At 36.4% G+C, this 25,967-nt stretch overlaps 1 protein-coding gene across 3 annotated transcripts in view; it reads left to right on the top strand.

Annotated features, from left to right (window-relative positions):
• The window catches only part of LOC134527582 (S-adenosyl-L-methionine-dependent tRNA 4-demethylwyosine synthase TYW1-like), a 72,964-nt gene that overhangs the window by 21,519 nt on the left and 25,478 nt on the right, over nt 1-25,967 (top strand). For all 3 annotated transcript variants that reach the window (XM_063360395.1, XM_063360394.1, XM_063360396.1), the window contains 2 exons: nt 1,969-2,146; nt 20,075-20,321. In XM_063360395.1, coding sequence (XP_063216465.1) covers nt 1,969-2,146; nt 20,075-20,321 — 425 coding nt within the window. The remainder of the gene's footprint in view (nt 1-1,968; nt 2,147-20,074; nt 20,322-25,967) is intronic.

The raw sequence follows: 25,967 nt of genomic DNA, 5'->3' as shown, positions 1-25,967 counted from the left end.
TATCTTAACGATTACTTTGCCGATTATTTACGTCCCGGCGTAATTAAGTAGGTTTTTACCGTGTAATATTTTGTTACACAATTTTTAGGATGAAATACGGTAATATTTGTATATATTACAAAATTCATCTAACTCTGTCATATCATAATTACAGATATTTCGTTAAGTTTAATAAATCTCATTGCCTCGAACAATAAAAGACATTTTTCCTACACGTTTATTTACGTTTAGTCTTTTGTTTAGTGGCCTTGTACATTACCTATAGCCAGAGACGTAAAATATATGGCACACAAAATATCACAAACAGTTGCAATGGATTCTATGACAATCAATCTTTTCGAGTCGTAGTAGCGGTTCAAAATCGTGGTCTCGATACCTTCTAGTTTTTATCACTGCGTTTTACAAACTCGTTATGGGCATCTTTGGTAACATTATCCTTTTGTTATTTGTATGACGTGAAAAGTGAAAAAATATTTATAATTTTATATATTCAGTCAACATAAATAAAATCACATGTGCTAGTATTGGTTTTTAGTCATTTTTATATAATTATAGTGAGATGGCGAGTAGGGAGAAAAAAAGTGAAGTGTGGAAACATTTTTCTATAAACTCAAGTGAACAAAATAAAGCAGCATGTTTACATTGTTAAACGGTAATTTCTTGATGCAACCTTATGTAATAGTCAATAATAATGCTAGTTTTCCGCAACAAAAACTTACCCATTGTAAATTACAATTGTTAGACTGTAGTTCAAGTTGTTTACAATAACAAATATAAATAGAAGTTAATTTAATTTACTCTTTGCAGTGACTTATTAGTGTATTTTATATATTTTTATACTGTTATTATAACTGTATTCTCGATTTTACCTAATCTTGTTATTAAATTCACATGGGAATAAAAAATTTTGTGTGCATTATTACACTTAAAAAAATTTCATTATAATCGGTAACTGAATCGGTATCTGCCGATTATTGCTCTCATAATCGGTAATTGAATCAGTAATCGGTAAAGTCATATCGGTGCACCACTAATAAGAACCTTAAGGACAATAGTATTTTAAGGCTTTCCATGAAATTTAACCAAAGTAATTAATAACGATTCTTAACATATCTGAACCATTTTCCTTATCTACATATTAAATAATTATCCTTCATATGAAAGTTATTCTTAATCAATATTCTTATGACTCATAAAAAAAATACATGTATATAATAAATCCTCATTGTGCAATGCTACACCTTGTCTCTTGCAAAACCTAATCCCTCAGAATACTGTAATCATTTATTATTGTCATTGGGTCGTTTGGCTTGAAAATCTGTGGCTGGAAAACATTTAGTTGACTAGGGTGGAAGTGCTGAGGCTTTTAGGCGTGTCAGAAGGGCATCTGAATGGGAAAAAATCCTATTGGAGAAGGCGGTGGGAGTGACACAAAAACTCTGCCAGCCAGTGCAGGATGCTGGAGGAATGAGAAAGAAGGTGATGTAAAGTAGAGTTTTATGACCTTGATAGCTTTCAGAGCAAGGACAAGTGGACAGAACAAAGGAAGTTTTTGATTTGAATGCTGAATCACCACAGGGCCTCCAAGATACATTAGAACCCTTTATTTTACACCATTGAAGGGGGTGTCTGAAAATGTTGTAAAATGTGGGAAAGTGTAAAATAAGGGTAATATATGAAAAATCCTTTTTTTTCTCAGAGAACTGTGATATTATATCACCTAAACATATTGTACTCTGATATACACATAATTATTCATTATGAGTGTCTGAAGCATACCTAAGAAGAGTAATTGAAGTGGACTAAACTTTTTGGGTTATTTCTTTTTCTTGTGATATTATGTGAGGCATGGCTCGGTGCTGGGTGCTGTTTGTTTACACTGAGTTCTGGGTGAATTCTTCATTATGCATTGTCACTGGACAGTACATTGTGTGTGTTTGGGGTGGTGACGGTGTCTCGTCCCTGCAGGTGTCCCCGGGGTGCAGCCGGAGCGTCTGGCAGAGGGCCTGCGTGCTCGCCACTGCGCACTGTCCCTGGTGGGCGAGCCCATCATGTACCCCGAGATCAACCGCTTCGTGAAGCTGTTGCATTCCAGAGGAATATCGTCCTTCCTTGTCACCAACGCCCAGTTCCCGGAGGCCATGCGGTGAGTGTATGGAAGTAGTACCTTGTATTAGCACATAATCATCAAACATTTTATACAAAAATCAAGTCTGAAAAGTAAGGGTGCAATTTTTATGGGAAAAAAGCATTTTTGTTGTGGTAAAGTTATTCATAAAAACAAAACCTATTATGTACGGAAAGTACCGTATTGGCCCGAATATAAGGCGACCCTGAATATTAGGCGACCTGCAGTTTCAGGAGGCCAAACAAATGTAAAAATAATTTTGGTAGAAATTAATGTGAAAATTCATTAGACATACATTTTGTGTTGATAAATCCTTTTTACATTTATGTATACCGCATTTAACTTACCGTTTCACTTAAGCTACGTATTACTATTTAGTAGGGGTGGACGGGATCCCGAAGTTCGGGATAAAAGTCGGGGAAAAAACCATTCCCGAACTTCGGGAAAATAATTTTTCTCTTCGGGATAATACCTCGGGAAAACAAATTTTTTTTAAATAGTAAAAACCTTCGTCGTACTAATTTTTATATTCTAAAAATACGTTATGTATACATACGTCCCGTAAAAACTTCGTATACGTATTAAACGAACAAAGTTCAAAGACATCACAAAAAATAAAATACATATTATAAACAATAACGTAAATTCAACACTCGTTCATAAACATAGTTTAAAATAACTCTCTGACTAAATAAAGAACTCAATGTTGAATATTATTAAGTTTGGCGAATGTTAACATCTTTGCCGTATTTTTAGGTTATAATTTGTCTTGAAAATTAACAAGAGCAACAATAAGCAGTGTTGCCAAACGCGTAATATTCGAAACACTATTAAGATGAAAGACGCCATCTTGGTTTCAAATGTTTATGCCATAAACGTCTTTCATAAACATGAGATGGTTTTACGTTTTAGTCGTTGGTCATTATGTAAGAATGAAAGTGAACAGTTAAAAACAAGTGGTATTTTTAAAGTAGGCGTGATAATTATTAACGGAAAATTTCATTTAATAAAAAAAGGGTAGTTTATACACTTGTGTGAATGATGGAGCCTGGCATTCCAGGCAGTAGCAAAAGTGAACCAGGTGTGTCTTTTGCGCCTATTTGGAAGTTCTTTAAAAAATTACCAAATAACAAGTTGCAATGTACTTAAATTAACAAGTGAACATGTTGAAGAGTTGGTGTTTCTTCTTGAAAATTTAAAGTAGAGTAGGACACAAGGTGTTTGTATTTTTTACATTTTATGATATTTATTATTTGTATTTGTGTGTCTTTCCTTTTCTGTGATTTGGTTTATAAATGTGGATGGTTTATTAAAAAAAAATTACTTAAAAATACGCACATTTTAAAAGTACATATAATTTCCTGCACATCAAGCTAAGAGACAATTTACTGCTCTTGCTCCCGATCCCGATCCCGAAAATCTGATGTATTTCCCGACCGAATCCCGTCCCGAAGTAAAAATGCTATTCCCGTCCACCTCTACTATTTAGTAGTGTGTTAAACGTAACAAAGCAAACAAAGAAAGCAGCTTGCCGGAACAAAACAAGTGGCTAGCTGTCATGGTGAAGCATACGGCCATGAATAACTTTGGTGACGTTACCGCGAATATTTGTCCATATTACTCTCTGACAGAGAGTCTCTGTCCTATGAATTTTAAAGAATAATCTATGATAATTATGTTGTTTCAAAGGTTTTTACATAAATAAAAAGTTGATTACTGTGAAATTATTAAAATAGTAGGGAAGGGGCGACCGAATCCAATCTACGCCGAATCCGCCGAATCCTCGGGATTCGAAGCTTCGGCAGGTCTGATATAGGATTCGTCAAAGGATTCGGTGTTTTACTATTTACGGAAAAAAATACAGTAAAACTCGCTTACGAGGTCCTGCATGGTAGGTTTTTCCGTATAAAGCGTTTAAATTGTCTCATCATTTACGCCATTAAATGTGTGATATAAAGTCCCATTAAATTTTTTTCTGGAAGTTCCTGTCTCAATAGCGCACGTAAATAAATATGAAGAAAAGACAAATGAACAACTACTTACGAAGAAATATGGATGATGTACCATAACTACAGTACAAACCCAATAGTTATTTTAAGATAATTACCATCAAAAGATCTAAAGATTCTTTGTAGATACCATACTATGCCCGGCAGTTATCTTGGCGTGTCTCAGCGCGGGGTGCGGGGACAGCGGGACCGGAGAAAGTGGAGGGGGTAAGTAGGCGACACGTAGCCGAGAGCCGTGTAGTGGCTGTTAGGAAAATATCGCCCTTCAGTGTACACCCGAAAATGGAAGGCGAAGGTGGCAGTTCGCAGAGGCGCGGTAAAGTGATACATAGCGGAGAGCGGGAAATAATAAAAACCGTGATGCAGTTTTGTGATGAAGAAGCGAAAAATAAATGTCTGCTCGAGCCTTTACAGAGACAGACGGCAAGAGCAGCGAAGTACACGGGTGTGAGTGAACGGTCCATAGTCAGGATTCGTAAAGTCAGCAAAGAACAACCACATGACCCACAGACTACGCCAGGAAAAAACAGATATTTTAAGTATTTAATAAACAATGGAAATATATCTTTACTACGTTACTGTTACGTAGTGTATGGTGGAGTAAAATATTTGGGCAGTTAGGGTGTGTGTGAGTTGGGCGGCTATTAACAAGTAAGGTCTTGATAGCCTATTGTAGAGAAATGATAAGTATGAAGCGTTGACGAAATGACAGAACGGGGAAAACGGGAGTACCTAGAGAAAGTAATAATAATAGTAATAATAGTAATTAATTTTAACTTAATTTTGTTTTTCGTCACCTAATACAATCGATTATCATGGAAAGAGAACTTCATACTTACATTAAACAAATCATATAATATATATGAGGTTTTGAAGGTTATATAATATGCATTCTAAAGTGGAAGTACAATGTAAATTGTATTTACATTTATAATAAATAATCGATTATAGGTGCATTAAAATATAAGGCCACACATACAACAGCATTTTTTAAATGACATTAACGTTGGTAGTCAGGTGTTTCCTAAACGACTGACATGAAGTTAAAGCAGCAAATATATCATAACAAGCTCCACGTTTACTTAAATGTACATCCAGCGCTAAATGGAACGTTTTAGGTACGGAAACCGGATAACGATAAGGGCTAGACTGGCTCCTGCGTCATCAACTGTGAGATAGCTTTCGCGCGGAGAGCTACAATTGCGTAATGTTTTGGTCGTTTGCTTTTTCTTGTAAGACTTTTGTTTTAATTAACTTTGAGAACACAATGAATTGAGAAGCATAGTTTTAAATTTATTTTACATACTAAGTGACCTAGTTTTCCAAAATAAATCGTGTCTGGTTTTCGATAGTTACTGAGGTAACAACATTTCAATTAATTTTGGTTAGCATAATAATTAGCAGACACCGTAAGTATATTTAATGGGACGAAGTAAAACGTTGCAGGTTTAGATAATAGTTTGTTACTTTTCCTGACTGATGAGTACAAATATTCGAGCACAACCACTGCAATTTACACAATGTTACACTTATGTAATACAAGTACAATTCATAGGATTTCTCACTTTTGGTTTGGTAACCCACCGCTCTTAGCCAAAAGGCCTTACCGCCCTGGGGCCCCCACGGACGTGGATACAAACTTACGTAGTGTAGGAAGTCACGCGCCGAATGTATTCTGTTCTGCTAGTACAAACCTGGCCGCTGACCTTGACAATAGGGTATCGCTTCCTCTTCGCCCTCCCCTCCCCCTCAGACAGGACTAGGGAGCTCAGACGCCAAGATAACTGCCGGGCATAGTAATTACTACAGAAGCATGATAGCTACCACATTTGCACTATAGTTACCGTAACAACCGAGATGTATATTTACCGTGATAGTAATGTATTATTTATTTATGACATTAAATTAAAGAACATTATTGAAAAAAAAAGGACGTTAAATTTTGATATGTACGGTTGGCACATGTTGCTAAGAAATAATGCCATCTGAAAGAATGCAGTACTACTACGAAAAGTGAAAATGGTACTCGTGCATTTTTAGGTTATGGCAGTCTCTTTCGTTTTTCAGTAATATCGGCCGAAAATTAACAAGCGTATTGGAAGTTGGCAGAAATGCTGATTCAACTAAATATTGGCAAAATCGGCTTCTTCAGTACAGCTCTACATTTGATGACATGAGTTAACATATTTTAGACTTCAGGATATTGAAAAAGACTTTAATTTCCATGTAGGTTTATTGTGTGTATATATATATTTTTTTTTTGCAAATGTAAATTGAATTAAGTATAATTCTTTTATTTTTATTACTTTCAATTGATTAAACTTTAATGACCAGTTACAGATATTTATGACACTAATTTTGAGGTTAAGCAATTTTACTAAAGCATTCCAGCCACGCAGGTTGCCAGCGAGAGACGCTTCTCTTCTGCTGTAAACACTATCTCCAATCGTAGAGCTAATTTAACTCCTGAACGTGCAGAACAAATTATTTTTCTGCATGATAGATTAAAGAACAGAATTTAATACTCTACGACACTGGGCATGGAACAATGGCGTCTCGTCCCGTTTGTTTATTAATTTGTTATCGGTATTGATTTTATCTGTGCGAGTTTTTCTACTGAACTGAATATTTCCATGTAACATGTGGTGAAAGTCATTTACGTGACGTAAATCACAATCGGAGATGTCGGACGTATGGGAACATTTTGTTCTGGACAAATCCGACACCACCAAAGCTGCATGTCTGTTTTGTGGTGCAAAAATATCCTGCGGAAAGTCATGTACAACAAGTGCGTTACGTAAACATCTTAAACTCCACTCGGCCCAATTCGCTGTTGATAAACGGGAGAATAGTGAATCTTCCGGTTCAGGAGAAATTGCAGGGCCTAGTAGAATCTTATCTGAACCTCAAAACAATGAACCATCACTCACACAGCCCACACTAGCACAATTCATGACAAAAAAATGTAAGTTTTCAAGCAAAGATGGCAAAGGATAACACATAGGTAGGCTTATTGCAGATATGATATGTGTAGACAATCAGCCACTGTCTGTTGTAGAAAACAAAGGCTTCAGAAAGCTTATTGCATTATGCATTTCTGGAACCTTGTTATTCAATGGTTTCGAGAAAATTTTTGGCAAATACACTTATACCAGAAATGTACCAAACTACATGTGAGAAAGTCAAGGGACTTTAGTGCAAACAGAATACATCTCACCTACATTAGATATGTGGACATCATCTGTTAAAAGATTTGGGTTTGGGTTCCAGATTCGGTAATTCCAGTCGAGGATTTGAGTTAGGATTCAGATTCAAGGAAATCAGGATTCGCCCCATCCCTATAAAATAGCTTTTGAAGCAACGTACCAAATTCTTGTAATAATGGCATCTTCGTGCGTGTTCGGCAATGTTCGTTTTACAACAAAGAAATATTGTGGAAAGACAGTTCGCAGCCGTGAATTTCCAGACATTACATCTGAAATGTTCTTAACATATTCTGTTTGTAAACGTAAACAATCGTTCTGAAAATAGCTGTGATATTTTAGTACAAATATTACCGTTTGAAATCTGAAAATAAATTACCGAAAATGTTAACACGCGATTGTACACAAAGTACAAATATGAATTGTGTAATAAAAGGTTGCCATTTAGAGATGCTTCAACATTCACATTTTTACTCAAGAACATATATTTTAATTTTCAACTTTAAACAATTGTGAATCACTGCAATATTGGGTGGATTTATCGTTCTCCCCGTGTGAGGTAACAAAGTTTTAGTTAATATAAAAAATTGTGAACATTTTGTTTAACAATGTTTCTACTGTAGCTTTCAGCTTGGAACTAAAGTTTGCGGTGCTGACGTCTTGGGTGCAAAAATAAGGCGACTTCCAATTTTCGCATCTCTCGTTTATGTAAAAATGGTCGCCTTATATTCGGACCAATACGGTACATTTATTTAAAAAGTAGAGTATACAAAAATACGCGAAGCAATTTAAATTAATAAGTAATGCAACAAAATCATATATTGTTCAACTTTAAATAGAAAAAAAAAAACCATGACCTGAACGTAAGCCGGAACCAAATATTGTACAGTGAAATTAAGTTACAACGTACTTCAGAATAACGTATCTTTCAGTTCAACGTACTATTTTTAATTTCCGCTCAAAATACCAATGTAAACAGTGTAAAAATATTTCACTTTAACATTAAAAACGTATCCTGCCTTTCAATACAACGACCATTCTTTTCCAGTTATCAGGGAAATTTTACATAATTGTTACTGTGTTTGCGCCGGGGTTATTTAATATAAATGTACATTATGATTAATTTTTATCGCTTTCAAGAATCATGTATAAAACGTAAACAAACAATGTCTCAACGATTCATAGAATCATAGTACAGTATAACGCGCCATTCTTCCTCCTTCATGGATCACACACTTTAGTGCACGAGACGATCTAAACAATCGATTGCTGTCTCGCCCCTCTTCAAGACAATTGTTTTTAGCTGCGCAGCTTTTGGTTATTTGTAGAGCACATTTTAAAAGTTTTTATTAACGCAGATACAAACGTAAAATAAAAATTATATTTTAACTTATATCCAATGTTTATTTATGCAGGTTAAGTTTTGAACTGTTTGGTGTCACAACATGGCCGACACGCTTTAATTGTCTTGCCATGAAGATAGGAATGTCGCCTGGCACAGCCATGCTCGCGACGCGCGCTACTAGTGCGGCGCTATGGTTATCTATGGATGCGAGGTTTGTTTACATTTCACGTGGCGCGAGGTAGAGGTGGGTTGTTACAGCAATTTTCGGTATCTGTACCAACCTGATACTGATACAGTAATGTACCTAGTTACAAGTCTGATACTTCTGTATCAGACAGTCCCAGGAAGCAACAAAGCTCCGCGTACGCAGACCGTGCGACCGGAAGGAGAATCTGATACATTATTTATCACGCCCGGTAATTCTCTACCTCTGTTACTCTCATGCCCGCCTGATACAGCCAGAATCAATCAGTTCAACATTCACTGCAGTTCGTCCTGGCCGTGTATCACCATGTACATTGTTGCGGGCTGTCATGCTTTGCAGTTAGTATTTTTATAGTGAAATAAGGAATGGATAAGTGCACGAAAAAGACTTCATTTGTGTGGAATTTTTTACAGAAAATAATGAGTTTGCTAATTGTAATTTGTGTAAACAAAAACTGAGTTATAAATCATCATCGACTAATCTGAAGAAACATTTGAAACGTAAACATTGATATAGTATGCTCACTAATGTCCGTATCTGTTTTTTTTTTTAATTTTTAATTTTTTATAAAATCGTAATCTTTTAATGTATGAAAATACTAGTTACTAATTGTTTTCGGAAAAAAAAGTCCTAATGTTGATTACATCTGTTATTAGTGTCAACTGAGAATTTATTTGCATTTTCATAGCTGTTAGGTGCACAAATATAAATATTATATCTTGTATTAATGTACTTTTTAATATTAAAATTTCATTAGTTTTATTATTGAACGAGTCTGTGCACGCACTGCGCTCTGAGCGTACTTTGATGTGGGACAATAACCAAACGACTCGTAAGTCGTAACAATTTCGCTTTGCGCCTCTCCTTCAACGCCTTCCCCTGCGCTTCCTCCCCTACATTATTTCCCTTCTTTATCCCTTATTCGTCGTTCCTGCTCCCTCCCCTTTCACAAGCTCCGCCCAAGTGACCGTCATCTGCGATCGGGTTCTGCGCACATTGGCCGTGGTGTTGTTCCAGGCGAATTCTGAACTGATACTAAAGTACCTGATACTTTTCAAGTGTACTCGTTTGCCGTTCCTGATACAGGCGCGTATCAGTGCCAAAGTATCAGGTTTATACTTTTCGACCCACCTCTAGCGCGAGGCAAACAATATTGTTGGATGAATATTTTAATCAGGATGGATGGCCAAAAAGATAAAAAGAAACTCAAGCAGTTCACATTGAAGGAGAAATGCAGATGTGGCACGGTCATTTGGTTTGGTGCCCACTACACTGTCAACAATAATAAAAGATCGCTATAAAGTTATTAAACTGTACGAACAGTAATCTTTATCTGCTTGTCGCAAGAGACTTTACCTAGGAGATAACAAGGGAATTGTCCCAATAAATGTACATATCTGCAAAATAGTTCAACCCATTTGTCATTTTGTGTTCGACAGATATAAATTTTGTATATGTAGGCCTAGAATTTAGGCTACTGTATTAAGTTCAGTATTTTTTTTTTATTCTTGTTGTTTTACAAATATTTGTTTCCAAGCTAATGTAACATTTGTTCCCCTACTACTTTATTTTTAAATATTCAAAAATACTACTTTTTTAAGGTAAATATATAGACTTTCAGAATAAAGTACTTTCATTACTAAGTATAAAAGTTGGGGCTTTATTGATGTACTTTATAATGAGATTCTACTGTATTTATAATTTTATATATTCAGTCAACATAAATAAAATTACATGTGCTAGAATTGGTTTTGTGTCATTTTTATATAATTATAGTGAGATGGCGAGTTGGGAGAAAAAGTGAACTATGGAAACATTTTTCTATAAACTCAAGTGAACAAAATAAAGCAACATGTTTACATTGTTAAACGGTAATTTCTCGTGGTGGTGGTGTTAGTGGACTGACCAATCAGCTGGGATATACTACTATTAACCTATAAAACTACATCAAGCAAATGCATCCTGATAAATTAGTGGAGAAGTGTGCTAATGTAACCACAGAATATTGTGATACAGATGGGGTTCCAAGAAAAGTAATGAAATTGGTTCAAACAAAAATAACAGACATCATGGAAAAGAAAATACTATATGATGTGAATGACCCAAGAGCATTATAACTGACACAGTTTATAGCTGAAGGGCGACGATTATGCTATAGAACACTGTAATTGTTAAAAGTTTACTGGTGAGGAAAAAAAAATTATATTAAAAGATAAGTAAATTTATTTTCAGGTATTTGATTTTAAACCATGTTAAATTGGTTTGATGTTTAAAAATTTCACTATACATATCAGCATGCTGTTTTAAGACAGATAAATAGTCACTTCTCGAAAGGTAAGTACAAATAGGTGAGTGTAGCTGAAAAGCATTCTGTTTGCAAAATAAGTGTGTGAACATTAATCTAACTTATATTACAAATATATAAAAGTTAAATTGTTTTAAAACTGATCAGCTAAGTTTTAATATATATTGTTACGACCTATGTGGGGAGAATTGGGTTCGTAAGGGATACTATTTACATTATTAATAAATAATTATACTAAAAAAATGTCTTATCACCAATTACTGACACTTAAAAATGTTTATTCGCAAGTCACCAATGTTAAGATTCCAAGTTTGTACTCCTCACTGGAGTTAGGCTCATCAGTGGTTCGCCTCTTACCTCGCATCTGTCCGAACACACAGTCTCGCGCCACTCAGTTGCACTCTCTTAGTCCCATCGCTCCTCATCGCGTCGCTATTTAGGTGGGGGGGTCTCCCTCACCCTCTTCGCCGATGTCGCAATTCCCTTCACTCGCGGAACTCTCCAAACTCTCGGAACTCGCTTAGGACTCCCGTGGTAGCTGGCGTCGCTGGTTTAATACTTGTAGCGCCCTTCTCGAACCGACGAGAGCGGCTGTGACGAGTTATGTCATCCTGGGTCGACCAGACACCCGAAAAGTCCAGCAAGGCGGTGTTTACTCATGCCACATCGCGCGGTGGCTTGCGGGATTTCCAAAACCGCTCAGAGATAGATAGCAGCGCTGAGGAAAGATGACACGGAGGATGGAGGGAGGGGTGGTCAGGTAGAGCCACGCTAATGTGCGCATGACATCAGTGGTCGTGTGAGACGCCTCGGGCAAGACTACCACTGGAGGGCCCACTCAGGTATGTGGCACGCATCGTGGCTCTGTTTCCCATTTCGTAACACAATGTGTACAAACTTCAACTAAAAATTTTAACTAATTTTCACAAGTTAGGACTTACTCATGACTGATACCTTTGTCATATTCAAAAGCAATAATTCAAGGTTAGGCCTCCAATTGCCAAGTAGCATTTTGATTTATCTACAATATTCAACTAGATAATCCACCAGAAATAAAATTTCTTCCTTTGTGATGAAAACATTCAGTTAAACAAAACAAATGGGTTTTTAATTGTCAATGAAGCACTGTGGGTAGCCCTCTTATGGGAAATAACTGTGTTTCATTTTCCAACAGTTCTAAAGTCTCTCTCTTGCTTAGATTGCAGTACATAGTAAATGGCGACCACTGTTGCCAGATTGTAACTACCCAGTTATTTAACATTAAAAACTTATGTTGTACATATACCATTTTCACGGTTGTAGTCATTCTGACAATAAAATAATTCATTGCTAAACACTAAATTTTATATCACAGTAGAAACTATTTTTAGCAGTAGGTCACTAATAATAACAAGGCATTAAATAAAATTATGTGATATGCTCAAAAGAGCAAAAAATTTTAATATTAATTGTTATAAAAATTAGGGTGGGACGATTCCAATATTTTCGATTCCGATACCCGATTATCGATTCCTTAAGAAATCCTTCGATTCTCGATACTCGATACTCACCTAGTTAACTTAATATTAAATAATTCAAATTCTATTTGCAACATTTTTTTTTCAGTTTTCAATACATATATCATGTAGCATACATCATAAATTCATATTTATCAAATTTGAGTACACAACTAAGTTATTAACACTAACTCATATAAATGTTTACATCATTAGAAGTTAATGGCTCATATGTCAAAGGGGTCAAACTAATCTAAAATTTGTTTTGTAATACGGAATAAACTATAAAAAAAAATTTTAAGCTTTCCTTGAGCAGTATAAATTATTTTCGTTAATACAACTTGCCTAACTTAGAGAAGGGTACAAATTACATAAAAAATTTGTGAAATGTAACAGTAACAAAATTAAGTAACAACTAGAGAACTAGCAAATGAAAGTGTTGTACTTGTTTGTGGTATTTCAGCATTAAGTTACATTTAAGAAACACACACAAATTCATTCGTTGTTATTTCGGCGTTGTGGTAACGACCCAACAAAATCTATAAAACACTGTTGACCAACTAATCATCATCGTCACACCATTCGAAAATGAATGTTTGTTTACATTTTTCCGCTTTTCGGCGCGATTTAAAATGCTTGTGCTGCCACGTACGGCTGAGTGACGAATTACAGAGCCTGGTACCTGGTTCGCCCGTTATAATCTGCTTGATACTACGACGCTGTTCCAACTATATGCCAGCGCCCCCGGCTGACGTGGTATGGCCACTCACGTAAGGCTGTTCCAAACACCGTTCGCCCAATCATCTGCTTGCTTTTGTATTTATCCGTTGTCGCTGTTCCAAGCTGACGTCAGTGCCCCGAGCGGTGTGCGTAGACTTTAAAACTTCGCCTGTTTGTCATATCTATCCAAACATTATGCCGGAAAGGAAAATAAACGCCGTAGTTTTGCGTATTTTTACAGTATATTTTTGGGTTTAACATTATAACGTGAGCGTGTGCAAGCTTTTGTTTGCTTTAGTGCATTTATGATTAATGTTTAGTGGCGGCCATGTTGCGGTGTTTGTTTACCAGTGACGAGACAAGTCTTTTACACAGTTTTTAAATTTCCTGTAAAAACATTGCGATTTCGCATTTTAATACTAAATTTCGTGGAAAAACGCTGTGTTGTGGCGATTTCGTGTAAAAACTGTATTTTACGGTGATTTCGCGTTTATCGTCGTTTAATCGCGATCGCGAAAAGAATACGCCCCCTCCTAATACGCAGTGATAATTTTTTTATAAATAATTTTTGTACTTTGACTTGTGTATAACATCGACCCAAGTTTTAGATTTTGTTTATTTGGGGAAATATGACTCTTATATATGCGTCTAGTCAGTCATAACCCCACTCAAAGAGTCATTAAAGAATTGTATCTGACAGATTTACAATGTTGTGAAATGATTTTTTTTTTTTGCTACATGCGGGAATCGACTTTTATCATTGATTCACGATTATTGATTATTTAAGTAGAATCGGTAGGTATCGATGAAATTGGGAATCGGTTTTCCCATCCCTAATAAAAATGTTTTGACAACTGCATTTGAAACCAAGAGGGCATCTTTCAATTATGACTCCTTAGAAATAGTAAATTGGTTATTATGTTGCCCCCTGAGAGGAGAAACAAGGGATTGAGCTAAAGCAAACACAAAAAACTGTGTTGTGAGAGTCTCACATTTTATTAACAGCAAATAAATATTGAACAATTTCAAACATGTTAAACTCGAGTACTCATATGGTCTCGTAAACCTGGTCATTCTTTCTTGAATTATTCAAGCTGGCCTACAGCGTGGGGCTGTCAAAAAACAATATTAACAAGTCATAAATTAACCTAACATAGCACAGACAAGGGGCTTGAAATACATTCTTTTCTTACATGAATTAAAAAGAGATAAATGATGTTTAAATAATCACTTTCTGCTAAATATACAATACTTAAGCATTAAAAAAAGCATGGCAGAGCAAGTAATACAATAAGATGAATTTATCAGTGAAAAACAAATATTAATACAACTTGCTCGTAAGGAGATATTTAAACCAAAAAAATTATAAATAGTATTAAGATTGCCTCAAATTTTTATAATGCGTATAATACGCCTGGAGGGTGAACATGGTTTCAAACTACCAACCATTTCCAAATAAACCCCTCGTTCCTGCGGGTCAAAGCCAGCCGAACACTCGCCTAAGAGTTTCTGCAGACTGTCCTGTTTGGGTTCGCTCTGCTAGTCATCTCTTCGTATCACACGCCCGCCGACTAGTGCTTTCCTACCCCAACAGCACTCTAGCCTGACTGTTGGAGCGCTCCAAGACAGGAACACCAAGTTTCCGCAACGACGACTCCACGATGCGAAGGACAGGCCACAGCCCTCTTCACCAACTGCCCAGCATATACGCCCCTGTCACACTCATTCCATTTCGTTTGAACAATGTTCTGTTGTAGACCTGTCATATTGGTACACATATACCAGCGAAACACATCAGCTGCTCGAAAGTCTGAAGTCAGTTGTGAGGAAAAAAAGTCACAGTCATTTGTACATATACACTGCCATAGCCAGCCTGCCTCAAACCAACCACCACCGATTGTTTCTCGTCATGCACTCACATCCATATGCCCCGGAGTATTGCCCTCATACTTTATTTTATGCTCTGTACTTCCTACTTTCCCAGCAAGTAAGATTTGACACTTTCCGGGCCAGCATTTTATGACCTCTGGTGGTACTGGACACCTCTCACAGGGTCCAAAACAGTAGAGTGACTTTTCCCCAAAGAAACTTGCCCAATGAGTGGCCAACTCAAAGTGCGAGTTAACAATGCAAGTCGCCAACAATTACCTTTTTAACTCGGTCGTTGTCCACAGCATAACACTGGGATCCCTCGTCGATGACTGGGCTAAGTTCAATTCCAGAGTTAAAGTTCCTCTTACCAGTCACAGAGACTGTCCAATACAGACCATCTGTGTGCTGTTGGGCATATTGACGTTCTTCGGGTGGTCTGGCAGAGCGGCGGCAGAATGACGTTCTTGGAGGCATGCTTCTCTTACTCCTTCACTCCCTCTTTCCTTACGCTGTGCCCTGGTTGGTTCTATAAATAATCCTCTGGTACTCTTCCCCTTCGTTCCGGAACAAACCAGAAGGTGCAAGTTCTCCTACTTCCACTGGGTAGAAAGGAGAGTCGGTAAAAGTCACGTGACCAGTCACGAGGTCACCCCCACCACTCCACTGCCTCTGCCAAGGCACGTCAAACATGTTGAGAAGCCTTGCCGGTAGGACATGCCACTCGCAACACACAGATGTTCGACAGGAGTAAGATCATCACGGGACAAAAGAAGTCTAGTCCAAGGAAAAAAACTTCCTTTGTGGGCTGCGAATAGCAACTACAACAATTATTAGATAGTACAACATATTTCTCATTTTAATTTTTACTTTACAAAATTCAGTGTTTCTTATACATTTAAAAAAAAAATTTATTTCAATCCAAAGTTGTGTCTAAAACTAATTTTTGCTTACTGTTGTATATCTGGAAACAAAGCACACCGAAACTAGAACAGTATTAATAATGGAAATCGTACATTGGAAAGAGAAAGTAAAAGCCAATTTAAAGCGCACTGCAGTATGCATGAGATGTGAAACAGCACTACACGTGGACCATTGGCAGGGATGTAGCTAGGAAAATGTGAGTGTGGGTTGCCTGCAAAAAAATGGCGACACAGCAAATTAAATACCACAACTTTAACGTCAATTGTTTTAGGAAAAACAACACCCCCGTTTAAATTTAACCAAATTTTCTCAACCATCGTTAACGTTCACTTCTATTTCAAGCGAATTCTTCTGTTCTTCTGTGCTGCCCAATGCTGAACTGCAGTTTTAAATGGGTAGTCTTGGACATCTGGACCTTCCAGCGAAATGTGAAGCAGGGAATCAAGCGTGAACTCACTCAGTCTGTTTCTCAAGTCAGTTTTTATGAGCTTCATTTGAGAGAAATCTCTCTCACAGTCAGCTGTGTGAAGTGGAATGACTCTGTACACTTGTGCGAGTTTGGCTATATTTGGAAACAAACTGCCAATTGTTTTGTCAGTGCAAAGAAAGTGGACCACTTCTGTACAAGTCTTTTTCCTGTGGTTATCAGCCATGTATTGCTTGATTTCACACCATTCTTGTAGGCAAAGTCTTGATTCTAATCCAAATCTTGCAGACAACAGTTTTATAGCTTCTGTTCCATACACATCAAAGCGATGGTCATGAGGAGATGGAAGATGTGTAGGGTTAAAAAAGGAAAAACATGTTAGAATGTCACAATCGGTAAATCTGACTTGAATGTTTTCAATTAGTGTTTGGAGGTACTGTAATTTAATGTTCTTGAAATGAGCAGCATTTGTTGGCTTGGTGTGAACTGAGACACCTTTACTTGCACACATTTCCAAATATGATGCAATTTCCCTCTCATTTAATCCTTCAAAATCTTTCAGTCTCTGAAGTTTGTTGATGGTTGAATCTACAAAAGACTTCACAATACTCAAATCAGCATTTTCCTGTTGAAATATTTTAGAAAGACGGTTCATGATGGGTAATACGTCACACATTAACAACAGTGTTGCAATGAATGAGAATTCAGTCACATAAGAACACAGACCCCGAGCCCTTGCATCATTTCTTTCTTCACATTCCCTTTCAAGACTAAGTACAACACTTGGATAAATATCTTTCATCCGAAGTACACATTCTCCATAGCTCAACCACCTTGTATGACTAGGCTGCTTGACCTTGCCTTGTGGATCTTGAGGAAATAGACACTGTAATTCATGCAGGCCAGCACTTCTGACAGAGCTGTTTTGGTAAAAGTCAAATACCTGCCTCATAATGTCACAGAATTTTTTTATTCCAAGGGTCTTTTCAGCAGCTTGCGATACAGCCAGATTCAACCTGTGGCCTGCACAGTGTACACCAACAGCTTCACATACATTTTCTACATCTAGCTGTTGCTGAATTTCTACCTGTTTCTCTCTTATCTTTTTAACTGCCCCATTATGTTTACCTGTAAGAACAGGTGCACCATCTGTTCCAATACCACACAGCTTTGAGAAACATAGATCACTATCATGCAAATATGATATAACAGCATTTGAAATGTTAACAGAGTTCAGGGCAACACCTTGCAAATTTGAGGTACAATTTTTTGTACCACTAAGGCCACTATTTCCTAAGTCACTGAGAATGTCAATAATTTTCAGGAAACTGCTTTGCAGGACACCTTCACTGTCAACATAACGTGCATGAATGACTAATTGTTCAACTACAGCTGAATCTGTAGTCATCAATTTCAATTGAGAAGAATGGTGCATTTTGTAACTTGCCCAAGATCTCATTTTCTATCACAGTGGATAAACTAATTACCATATCTTGAATGGATGTTCTACTACAGTAATTAGTATTTTTTGCTACACGAATTGTGTCTTTGATGGGAACACCAAGAAAGCATGCCAAGTCCAAAATAGGCTCAAAGTTTGTTGTATGAGGAATTTTCTTTTTGCACAAGAAGTATAGACATGCAAACGCTTTCATGAGATCTTCCTCACACATGCTTGGCTGTATTTTGTCACTGATGGGACCATGAAGGCTGGCTTGCAATTCAAGTTTAAGTGAATCAATATGTGCAGCACAATTTTCGTGTCGAACAACACTTTCCAATCGCAAACGAGTGCATGGGGATTTTGTCCAAGTATCTCTATCAAAAGGAGTTTTGTTAAATTTTTGACACAGCAAGCAGAACATACCTTTAGCATCTGTGTTGTAAACCAACCATGCTCTGTTAGTTTTCCACTCTCGCCTAAATGTGACTGCTTGTTTTCGTCCCACTGCAACTGCAGAACTAGTTGAGGGTGTTAGTGTGCTTGCTGGTAGCTGGTCTTCTGTAGATACACCCACAACACTTGATGAGCTAGTTGATGGCACTGGTGGCTGGTATTCAATAGGCGCAGTGTTTGTCAGAAGGCACTTGTTTTCTAACTCTGATACTTTACAATTTGATTTGGTAGTCTCTTCAGAATGAACATTCTCACTGTCCAGAAAAATTTCCCGTTTTTTTCTTGGTTGTGAAACGAAAAACTTTGTAATTGTCTGATTTCTTTTCCCATTGTTAGACATGTTTACACTACTGTAAAAGAAAGCCCTTTGTGAATATCTTAAAATAAATACAGAACCGACAATGTTATTACTAAAACTAATGGCTTATTTATGTTAGTTTTCTCACAAAAGTTTTATTAGTATACCATTTGTCACAAATTCTTCACTCACTCCTTTGGCACTCTAGAAATAGGCCATTGGAAGTAACAAGTAAATATACTCATCACCTCATAATACACAAGCCTTCTCTCAATAACAAAGAAAAACTTTCACAAGTCCAACTGACCTATCCACTCTGACACTCATACAACAGATTAATGTTTTAGTATAGGCCTACATGTCACTTTTGATGGTGCAGTAGAGTGGTTTGCTTGTCACTTAACACGGAAGATAGGAAGGTCCTTTGTTGACGCCTGGCGGCACTGTTATCTCTAAATCATCAGACGCGCGGCGGCAAACGAGCCAGGCTAGGCGGCACGGAGTGTTTGACCTTGTCTTTGTCCCACCAACGTAAGGAAAGAGGGTGAGGAATGGTTGCCTAGCAACGTAGAGACTTGGGGTGGGAAGGAAGTAGCAGAGAGCTTCTCTGCAGCGGCACATCACACGCAGCAAGACTGTCTAAAAATAGCTCATCCCCCTTCCATATTCACTCCTCCAGCTCCGGCCAGGCGGCAAAAACTGCTTAGCGCAACAAGGAGATAACATTCCTTGCCATACATCCAGGAATAGAGATATGGTTTTTAGATCAAATTAGTGTGGGTCGGCGATTTCCGAGTGTGGGTTTCACCGCCCCATGCCGCCCCATGTGGCTACATCCCTGCATTGGGTATGGACATTGGTGGGCAGGAAGTACTGGAATGTCTCTTGCCTCGTGTGATCACACAACTTTCTCTCTCCCAAACCATACATATCTTTTTTTTTAATGCTCCTTCAACCCTTCTCAGTAAAAAAAATTTGTGTTGAAGGTGTATGTATCCCTAGATTGACAGGCATACATAACTGAAAAAATTTTTCTCCAAGTTCATTGCATAATCCTCCGCTTTATGTTTTTGGGTAATAATATTGTTGTATCACTGCAAATGCAAATAAAAAATTATGGGGCTCAAAAATCCAGGTGTCAGAATATTCCTAACCATACCGATGTTGGCGAGCTCATCCATCACTAATGACCTCTCTGTCTACAAGGTGTTAAGCCGAGCCTGAAGGTAAAGGTGGGGTGTGGTCCAGGGAGATGAGCCCTGTGACGCAGCTGTACGTGAGCGTGGACGCCAGCTCCAAGGACAGCCTGAAGAAGATCGACAGGCCCTTGTTCAAGGACTTCTGGGAGAGGTTCGTGGACAGTCTCAGGGCGCTTGCCGAGAAGGGACAGAGGACGGTGTACCGCCTCACGCTCGTCAAGGCGTGGAACGTGGATGAGCTGGAAGGCTATGCCGAACTGGTGCGGGTCGGGAGGCCAGACTTCATCGAGGTGAAGGTGAGTTGTCGAGCTGCTTTGAAAAATTTTAGTAGTTCACTGTTTGGTCTAAGGACATAATGAAACATGCATGAAACATTATAATACAAACCTGGAACAATCTAGGATTTTTATTCGTGGTAAGTTGATGCAGAATTGATTAGAAAGGTATTTGTTACAACTTAAGTACCTTCAGCATGCTACTCTTATATTCTCTCGCCAATTAATTGTTATTAACAATTTAGATGATTAAGTATTGAATTTGTAAGTGATGGTGGCTGATTTTACATAACCATGCACATTATTTATGTTTTTAATTTTTTTTTGAATGAATTTATGGTTGTTTAGCGCATTGTCGTCACAATTTTGTTTACGTTAACGTATACCACAAAAACAAAAAAAAATATAACTTCTATGTAAGTTTCATACTTAAAATTTTGTAAACTCACTGCAGTAACAAACTTTTTTTTTTTTAAATGAGCTTCAATTATCCTTTTATACATAAATATTATTTATACCATGCTTCATTAAAAAGAAATAAACGTACAAATGTATGTTTATTTTATTGTCCGCGTAGCTGAACATAATAATTGCACATATAAAGTGAAGACAGCATAAAAGAATTACCATAAAAAAAATTACACAATTACTGTAGATGCAGTATTGTTACTACAGAAGCACAATAACTACCACACATGCACCATAGTTACTATGGGTGCATGAGTACTCAAAATTTTGAGTGGAGACGAGTTTTAAGTACTCGGCTCAAGCCTGATTTGAAAGATCGAAAAATTTTAGTAGTTCACTGGTTTAGGGACATAATAAAACATTCATGAAACATAGTTAATTAATACAAACCTGAATAATCTAGTACCTAGTAATTGTGTTACTCGTACAATGCAGTCCAGTAGGAAATGTGATTAGTTGATGCAGTTCTGATTAAAAAGTATTTATTACAACTAGGGATGGGAAAACCGATTCCCAATTTCATCGATACCTACCGATTCTACTTAAATAATTGATAATCGAGAATCGATGATAAAAGTCGATTCCCGCATGTAGCAAAAAAAATTATTTCACAACATTGCAAATCTGTCAGATACAATTATTTAACGACTCTTTGAGTGGGGTTATGACTGACTAGACGCATATATAACAGTCATATTTCCCTAAATAAACAATATCTAAAACTTGGGTCGATGTTATACACAAGTCAAAGTACAAAAATTATTTATAAAAAAATTATCACTGCATATTAGTAGGGGCCTGTTCTTTTCGCGATCGCGATTGAACGACGATAAACGCGAAATCACCGTAAAATACAGTTTTTACGCGAAATCGCCACAACACAGCGTTTTTCCACGAAATTTAGTATTAAAACGCGAAATCGCATTGTTTTTGCGGGAAATTAAAATACTGGGTAAAAGATTTGTCTCGTCACTGGTAAACAAACACCACAACATGGCCGCCATTGAACATTAATCATAAATGCACTAAAGCAAACAAAAGCTTACACACGCTCACGTTATAATGTTAAACCCAAAAATATACTGTAAAAATACGCTAAACTACAGCGTTTATTTTCCTTTCCGGCATAATGTTTGGATAGATAAGACAAACAGGCGAAGTTTTAAAGTCCACACGCACACCGCTCGGGGCACTGACGTCAACTTGGAACAGCGACACCAAATAAATACAAAAGCAAGCAGATGATTGGCCAAACGGTGTTTGGAACAGCCTTACGTGAGTGGCCATATCACGTCAGCCGGGGGCGCTGGCATATAGTTGGAACAGCGTCGTAGTATCAAGCAGATTATCGGGCGAACCATGCTACTTCTTCACCCAGCCGTACGGGGCAGCACAAGCATTTTAAATCGCGCCAAAAAAGCGGAAAAATGTAAACAAACATTCATTTTTGAATGGTGTGACGATGACAATAACAACGAATGAATTTGTGTTTCTTAAATGTAACTTAACGCCGAAATACCACAATCAAGTACAATACTTTCATTTGCTAGTTCTCTAGTTGTTGCTTATTTTTGTTACTGTTTCATTTCACAAATTTTTTAGTTTATTTGTACCCTTCTCTAAGTTAGGCAAGTTGTATTAACGAAAATAATTTATTCTGCTCAAGGAAAGCTTAAATTTTTTTATATAGTTTATTCCGTATTACAAAACAAATTTTAGAATAGTTTGACCCCTTTGACATATGAGTCATTAACTTCTAATGATGTAAACATTTATATAAGTTAATATTAATAACTTAGTTGTGTACTCAAATTTGATAAATATGAATTTATGATGTATGCTACATCATATATGTATTGAAAGCTGAAAAAAAAAATGTTGCAAATAGAATTTGAATTATTTAATATTAAGTTAACTAGGTGAGTATCGAGTATCGAGAATGGAAGGATTTTTTAAGGAATCGATAATCTGGTATCGGAATCGAAAATTTTGGAATCGTCCCATCCCTAATTACAACTCAAATACCTTCAGCATGCGACACTACATTCTCCCGCTGTTTCATTATAATTAACAAGGTAGATAATTAAGTATTTAATTCGCAGGTGATGGTGGTTGATTTTACATAATTTCACACTACTTAAGATTTTAATTTTTTTCTGGACGTATTTGCGGTCATTTAGCGCATCGTCGTCATATACTTTTTTTACTTTAACCTCTAACACAAACACAAAAAATAATAATAATTTCTGTGCAAGTGCCATACTCAAAATTTTGTAGAATTCATTGCAGTAACAAATCTTATCATATATCTTTAAACGAACAATACTTTTATATATTTCCGATATATATATATATATATGTGTGTGTGTGTGTGTGTATGTATGTGTGTGTGTGTATATATATATATATATATATTAAAAAAAAATCTTTCGGAAACGGCTCCAACGATTTTCATAAAATTTAGTATGCAGGGGGTTTCGGGGGCGATAAAATGATCTATCTAGGATTCATTTTTAGAAAATGTAGTTTGATCCGTGTTTTCAATAATCAATTCTTGTGTGTGTGTATATATATATATATATATATATATATATATATATATATATATATATATATATATATATATATATATATATATATATATATATATATATTAGGGATGGGTCGGTACCGGTTCTCGGTTCTCGGTTCCTACGGTTCTCAGCATTTTAACCGGCACCGAGAACCGCAGCTAAAATGTCGGTGCCGGTACCGGTACCGGCAGTATAGCAAAACCGTTTACGAAAATAGTCCTTCACTTTAACTTAACTGCAGCATGAAATGGCTCAACTCACGTCCAAACCACATATGAATTATTTTTTTGGACTTCCGTGGAATAATATTCATCTCTAACTATAAAATAAATAACACGTGAAAATATTTAATGTTCTCGCCACATCTGTAAACAAAGTACGTTTTACAATCAAAACATAACAGTTGAAGGTGCCATAGATGTAGTTCATAGAGGTGTGCAACTCTATGACGTGCCTCAGCAGAGATGTGAGAACAGAAAGACGCCATGTTTGTTTCAATTTGTTTTTAAAAATAGGCAGTTAATTGAGTCGTTGACACGTAAGTAAGGGTGACTGGTGTATTGCAAATTCCACAGAATATTTGTTTAATATAATTAATGATTGATTAAAAATTTTCCGAAATAATTTTCGGCGTTATAAAATTTTATGCAATTTTTTGTGCAGTGCTTTGGAATGTAAGTTCACTGCATCTGCAGCCATCTAGTGTAATGGCTAGTAACTTTCTCATTTAGACAAACGGGATTTTTTTGAAAGGGGAAGTTACAAAATGCTTGTTGACACTTGTAAAGTATAATTATTCTGGCCAAATAGAGCAAATTGTGTAAGAAATGGCATCAGAAGTGTGGCAGTAATTTACTGTTGACTGTGCAAACATGCTGAATTCAATGTAGGCAATAAGTTTGATGGACAATTTTATATTCTAATTCTTTGAAAGTTCACCATCATTGTATTTATTTCCATTATTGTAACTTTTTCTTTTTATTCCTATGTTTTAAAGTAGGGTTTAATTAATATAGTAAATTTTAGTATTATTAAGGTTGGTGTGTTTACTGTAGCTTGAAAACTATACTAAACCTTTTAATTTGCTTTGATAGCCTCTTTAAAGACTGAATCATTATGCCAATGCATTTCTTTGTAAGCATACAATAAAAAACATTGAGGACAGAACAATACAAACAAATTATTATTTTCAGTGTTATAAACAGTAAATTGTTGAAATTGTAAGTATGGACACATGCTTTTTAGTGCTTTTTTGTAGCCAAAACAGTAAATAGTTTATTACTTAAAACACCTCATAAATAATGTGTGAATAATATTTATTTTATTTTTTTTAAGTCAGAACCGAGGAACCGAGAACCGAGAACCGATTTTTAAGAACCGGTACCGAACCGAGAACCTGGAAAAAACAGGAACTGACCCATCACTAATATATATATATATATATATATACACATACATACATACATACATACATACATACATACATACATATATATACACACTCACACATACACACACACACACACACACAGTAAAACCTCGGTATAACAAACTGGAAGGGACTGATATTATGTGTGTATGTTATAGCGATGTTTCTTTATAATGAGGTGATTTCAAAACCAACGAACAAATTATTTGTGATACAAAGGTTTTTTTTTCTCTAGCCATCATTATTTCAAAAAACACAGAAGTAATAGTAGTTACTCAGTATATAGATACAGTATACACAAAGTACTTACCTACTTTCTAATACATGCTACAGAGTCCTTGAGCAGAGCAAATGAAGATTAAGCAAACCAATCCGATTTGATTACAGTACATATAAATATATTGTATAGTACGTAATAATGGAAAAGAATAGATGCTGTACACTAAAGATCACAATAAATTAAAATTTAAGAAATCTTTACTTCAGTAATACCTATTAGATTACTGTCTCACTGTAAAAAAGTCAGTAATGGATGACTGCTTTGAATGGTTATTAAGTTCCTTGGTAACCACACTTTCAAGAGCTCGCAACTGTTTTAAATTTGAAGCACTAGTTTCAGTACTTATCTCTGATGCCAAAAAAAATCCCTGATCCCTGATCTACTGCATGTAGAATTTCCAGTTTCGTTGTAAGAGAAATTGCTTTCCGTTTTTTTAATCCATTTTACGAACACTAACAATAAATTACTGAAAGTTAAGTCTCATTTATTACCGCACGAGATTTGTCTAACCATAACTTATTTACAAGCGAAAAAATTTAACCCAGATAAACTTAACCTCTAAACAAGATACATAACTGGTTAAATAATTTATTCCCCCCTACAACATGGAACAAAAACAACTTTCTAAACCTACAGATTTTAATTAAGAAACACTTCCACAGAATCTGTATCAGTTATCGGCATTCATTACAACACGGATAAACGATCACACATTTTCACAGAACAATGATGTAAATTGTTCACGTGATGAAATTTTCTAGGCAGTTTCGGAAGATCGATTAATCAAAGTACTATAGCTTATGTTGGTAGTCAAAGTGCGTTTCAGTACCTCCATAACTCTTACTTCTATGGCCAATCAGTTGTAAGATGGCGGCAGTATTGTTTACTTGCCGAAGCGTAATTTATTTACGAAGCAA

The sequence above is a fragment of the Bacillus rossius genome, chromosome 1 (assembly GCF_032445375.1).
Source record: "Bacillus rossius redtenbacheri isolate Brsri chromosome 1, Brsri_v3, whole genome shotgun sequence".
NCBI classification, from domain to species: domain Eukaryota; kingdom Metazoa; phylum Arthropoda; class Insecta; order Phasmatodea; family Bacillidae; genus Bacillus; species Bacillus rossius.
Note: the sequence above shows the minus strand (reverse complement) of the source record. Positions and strands in the feature narration are given on the sequence as shown.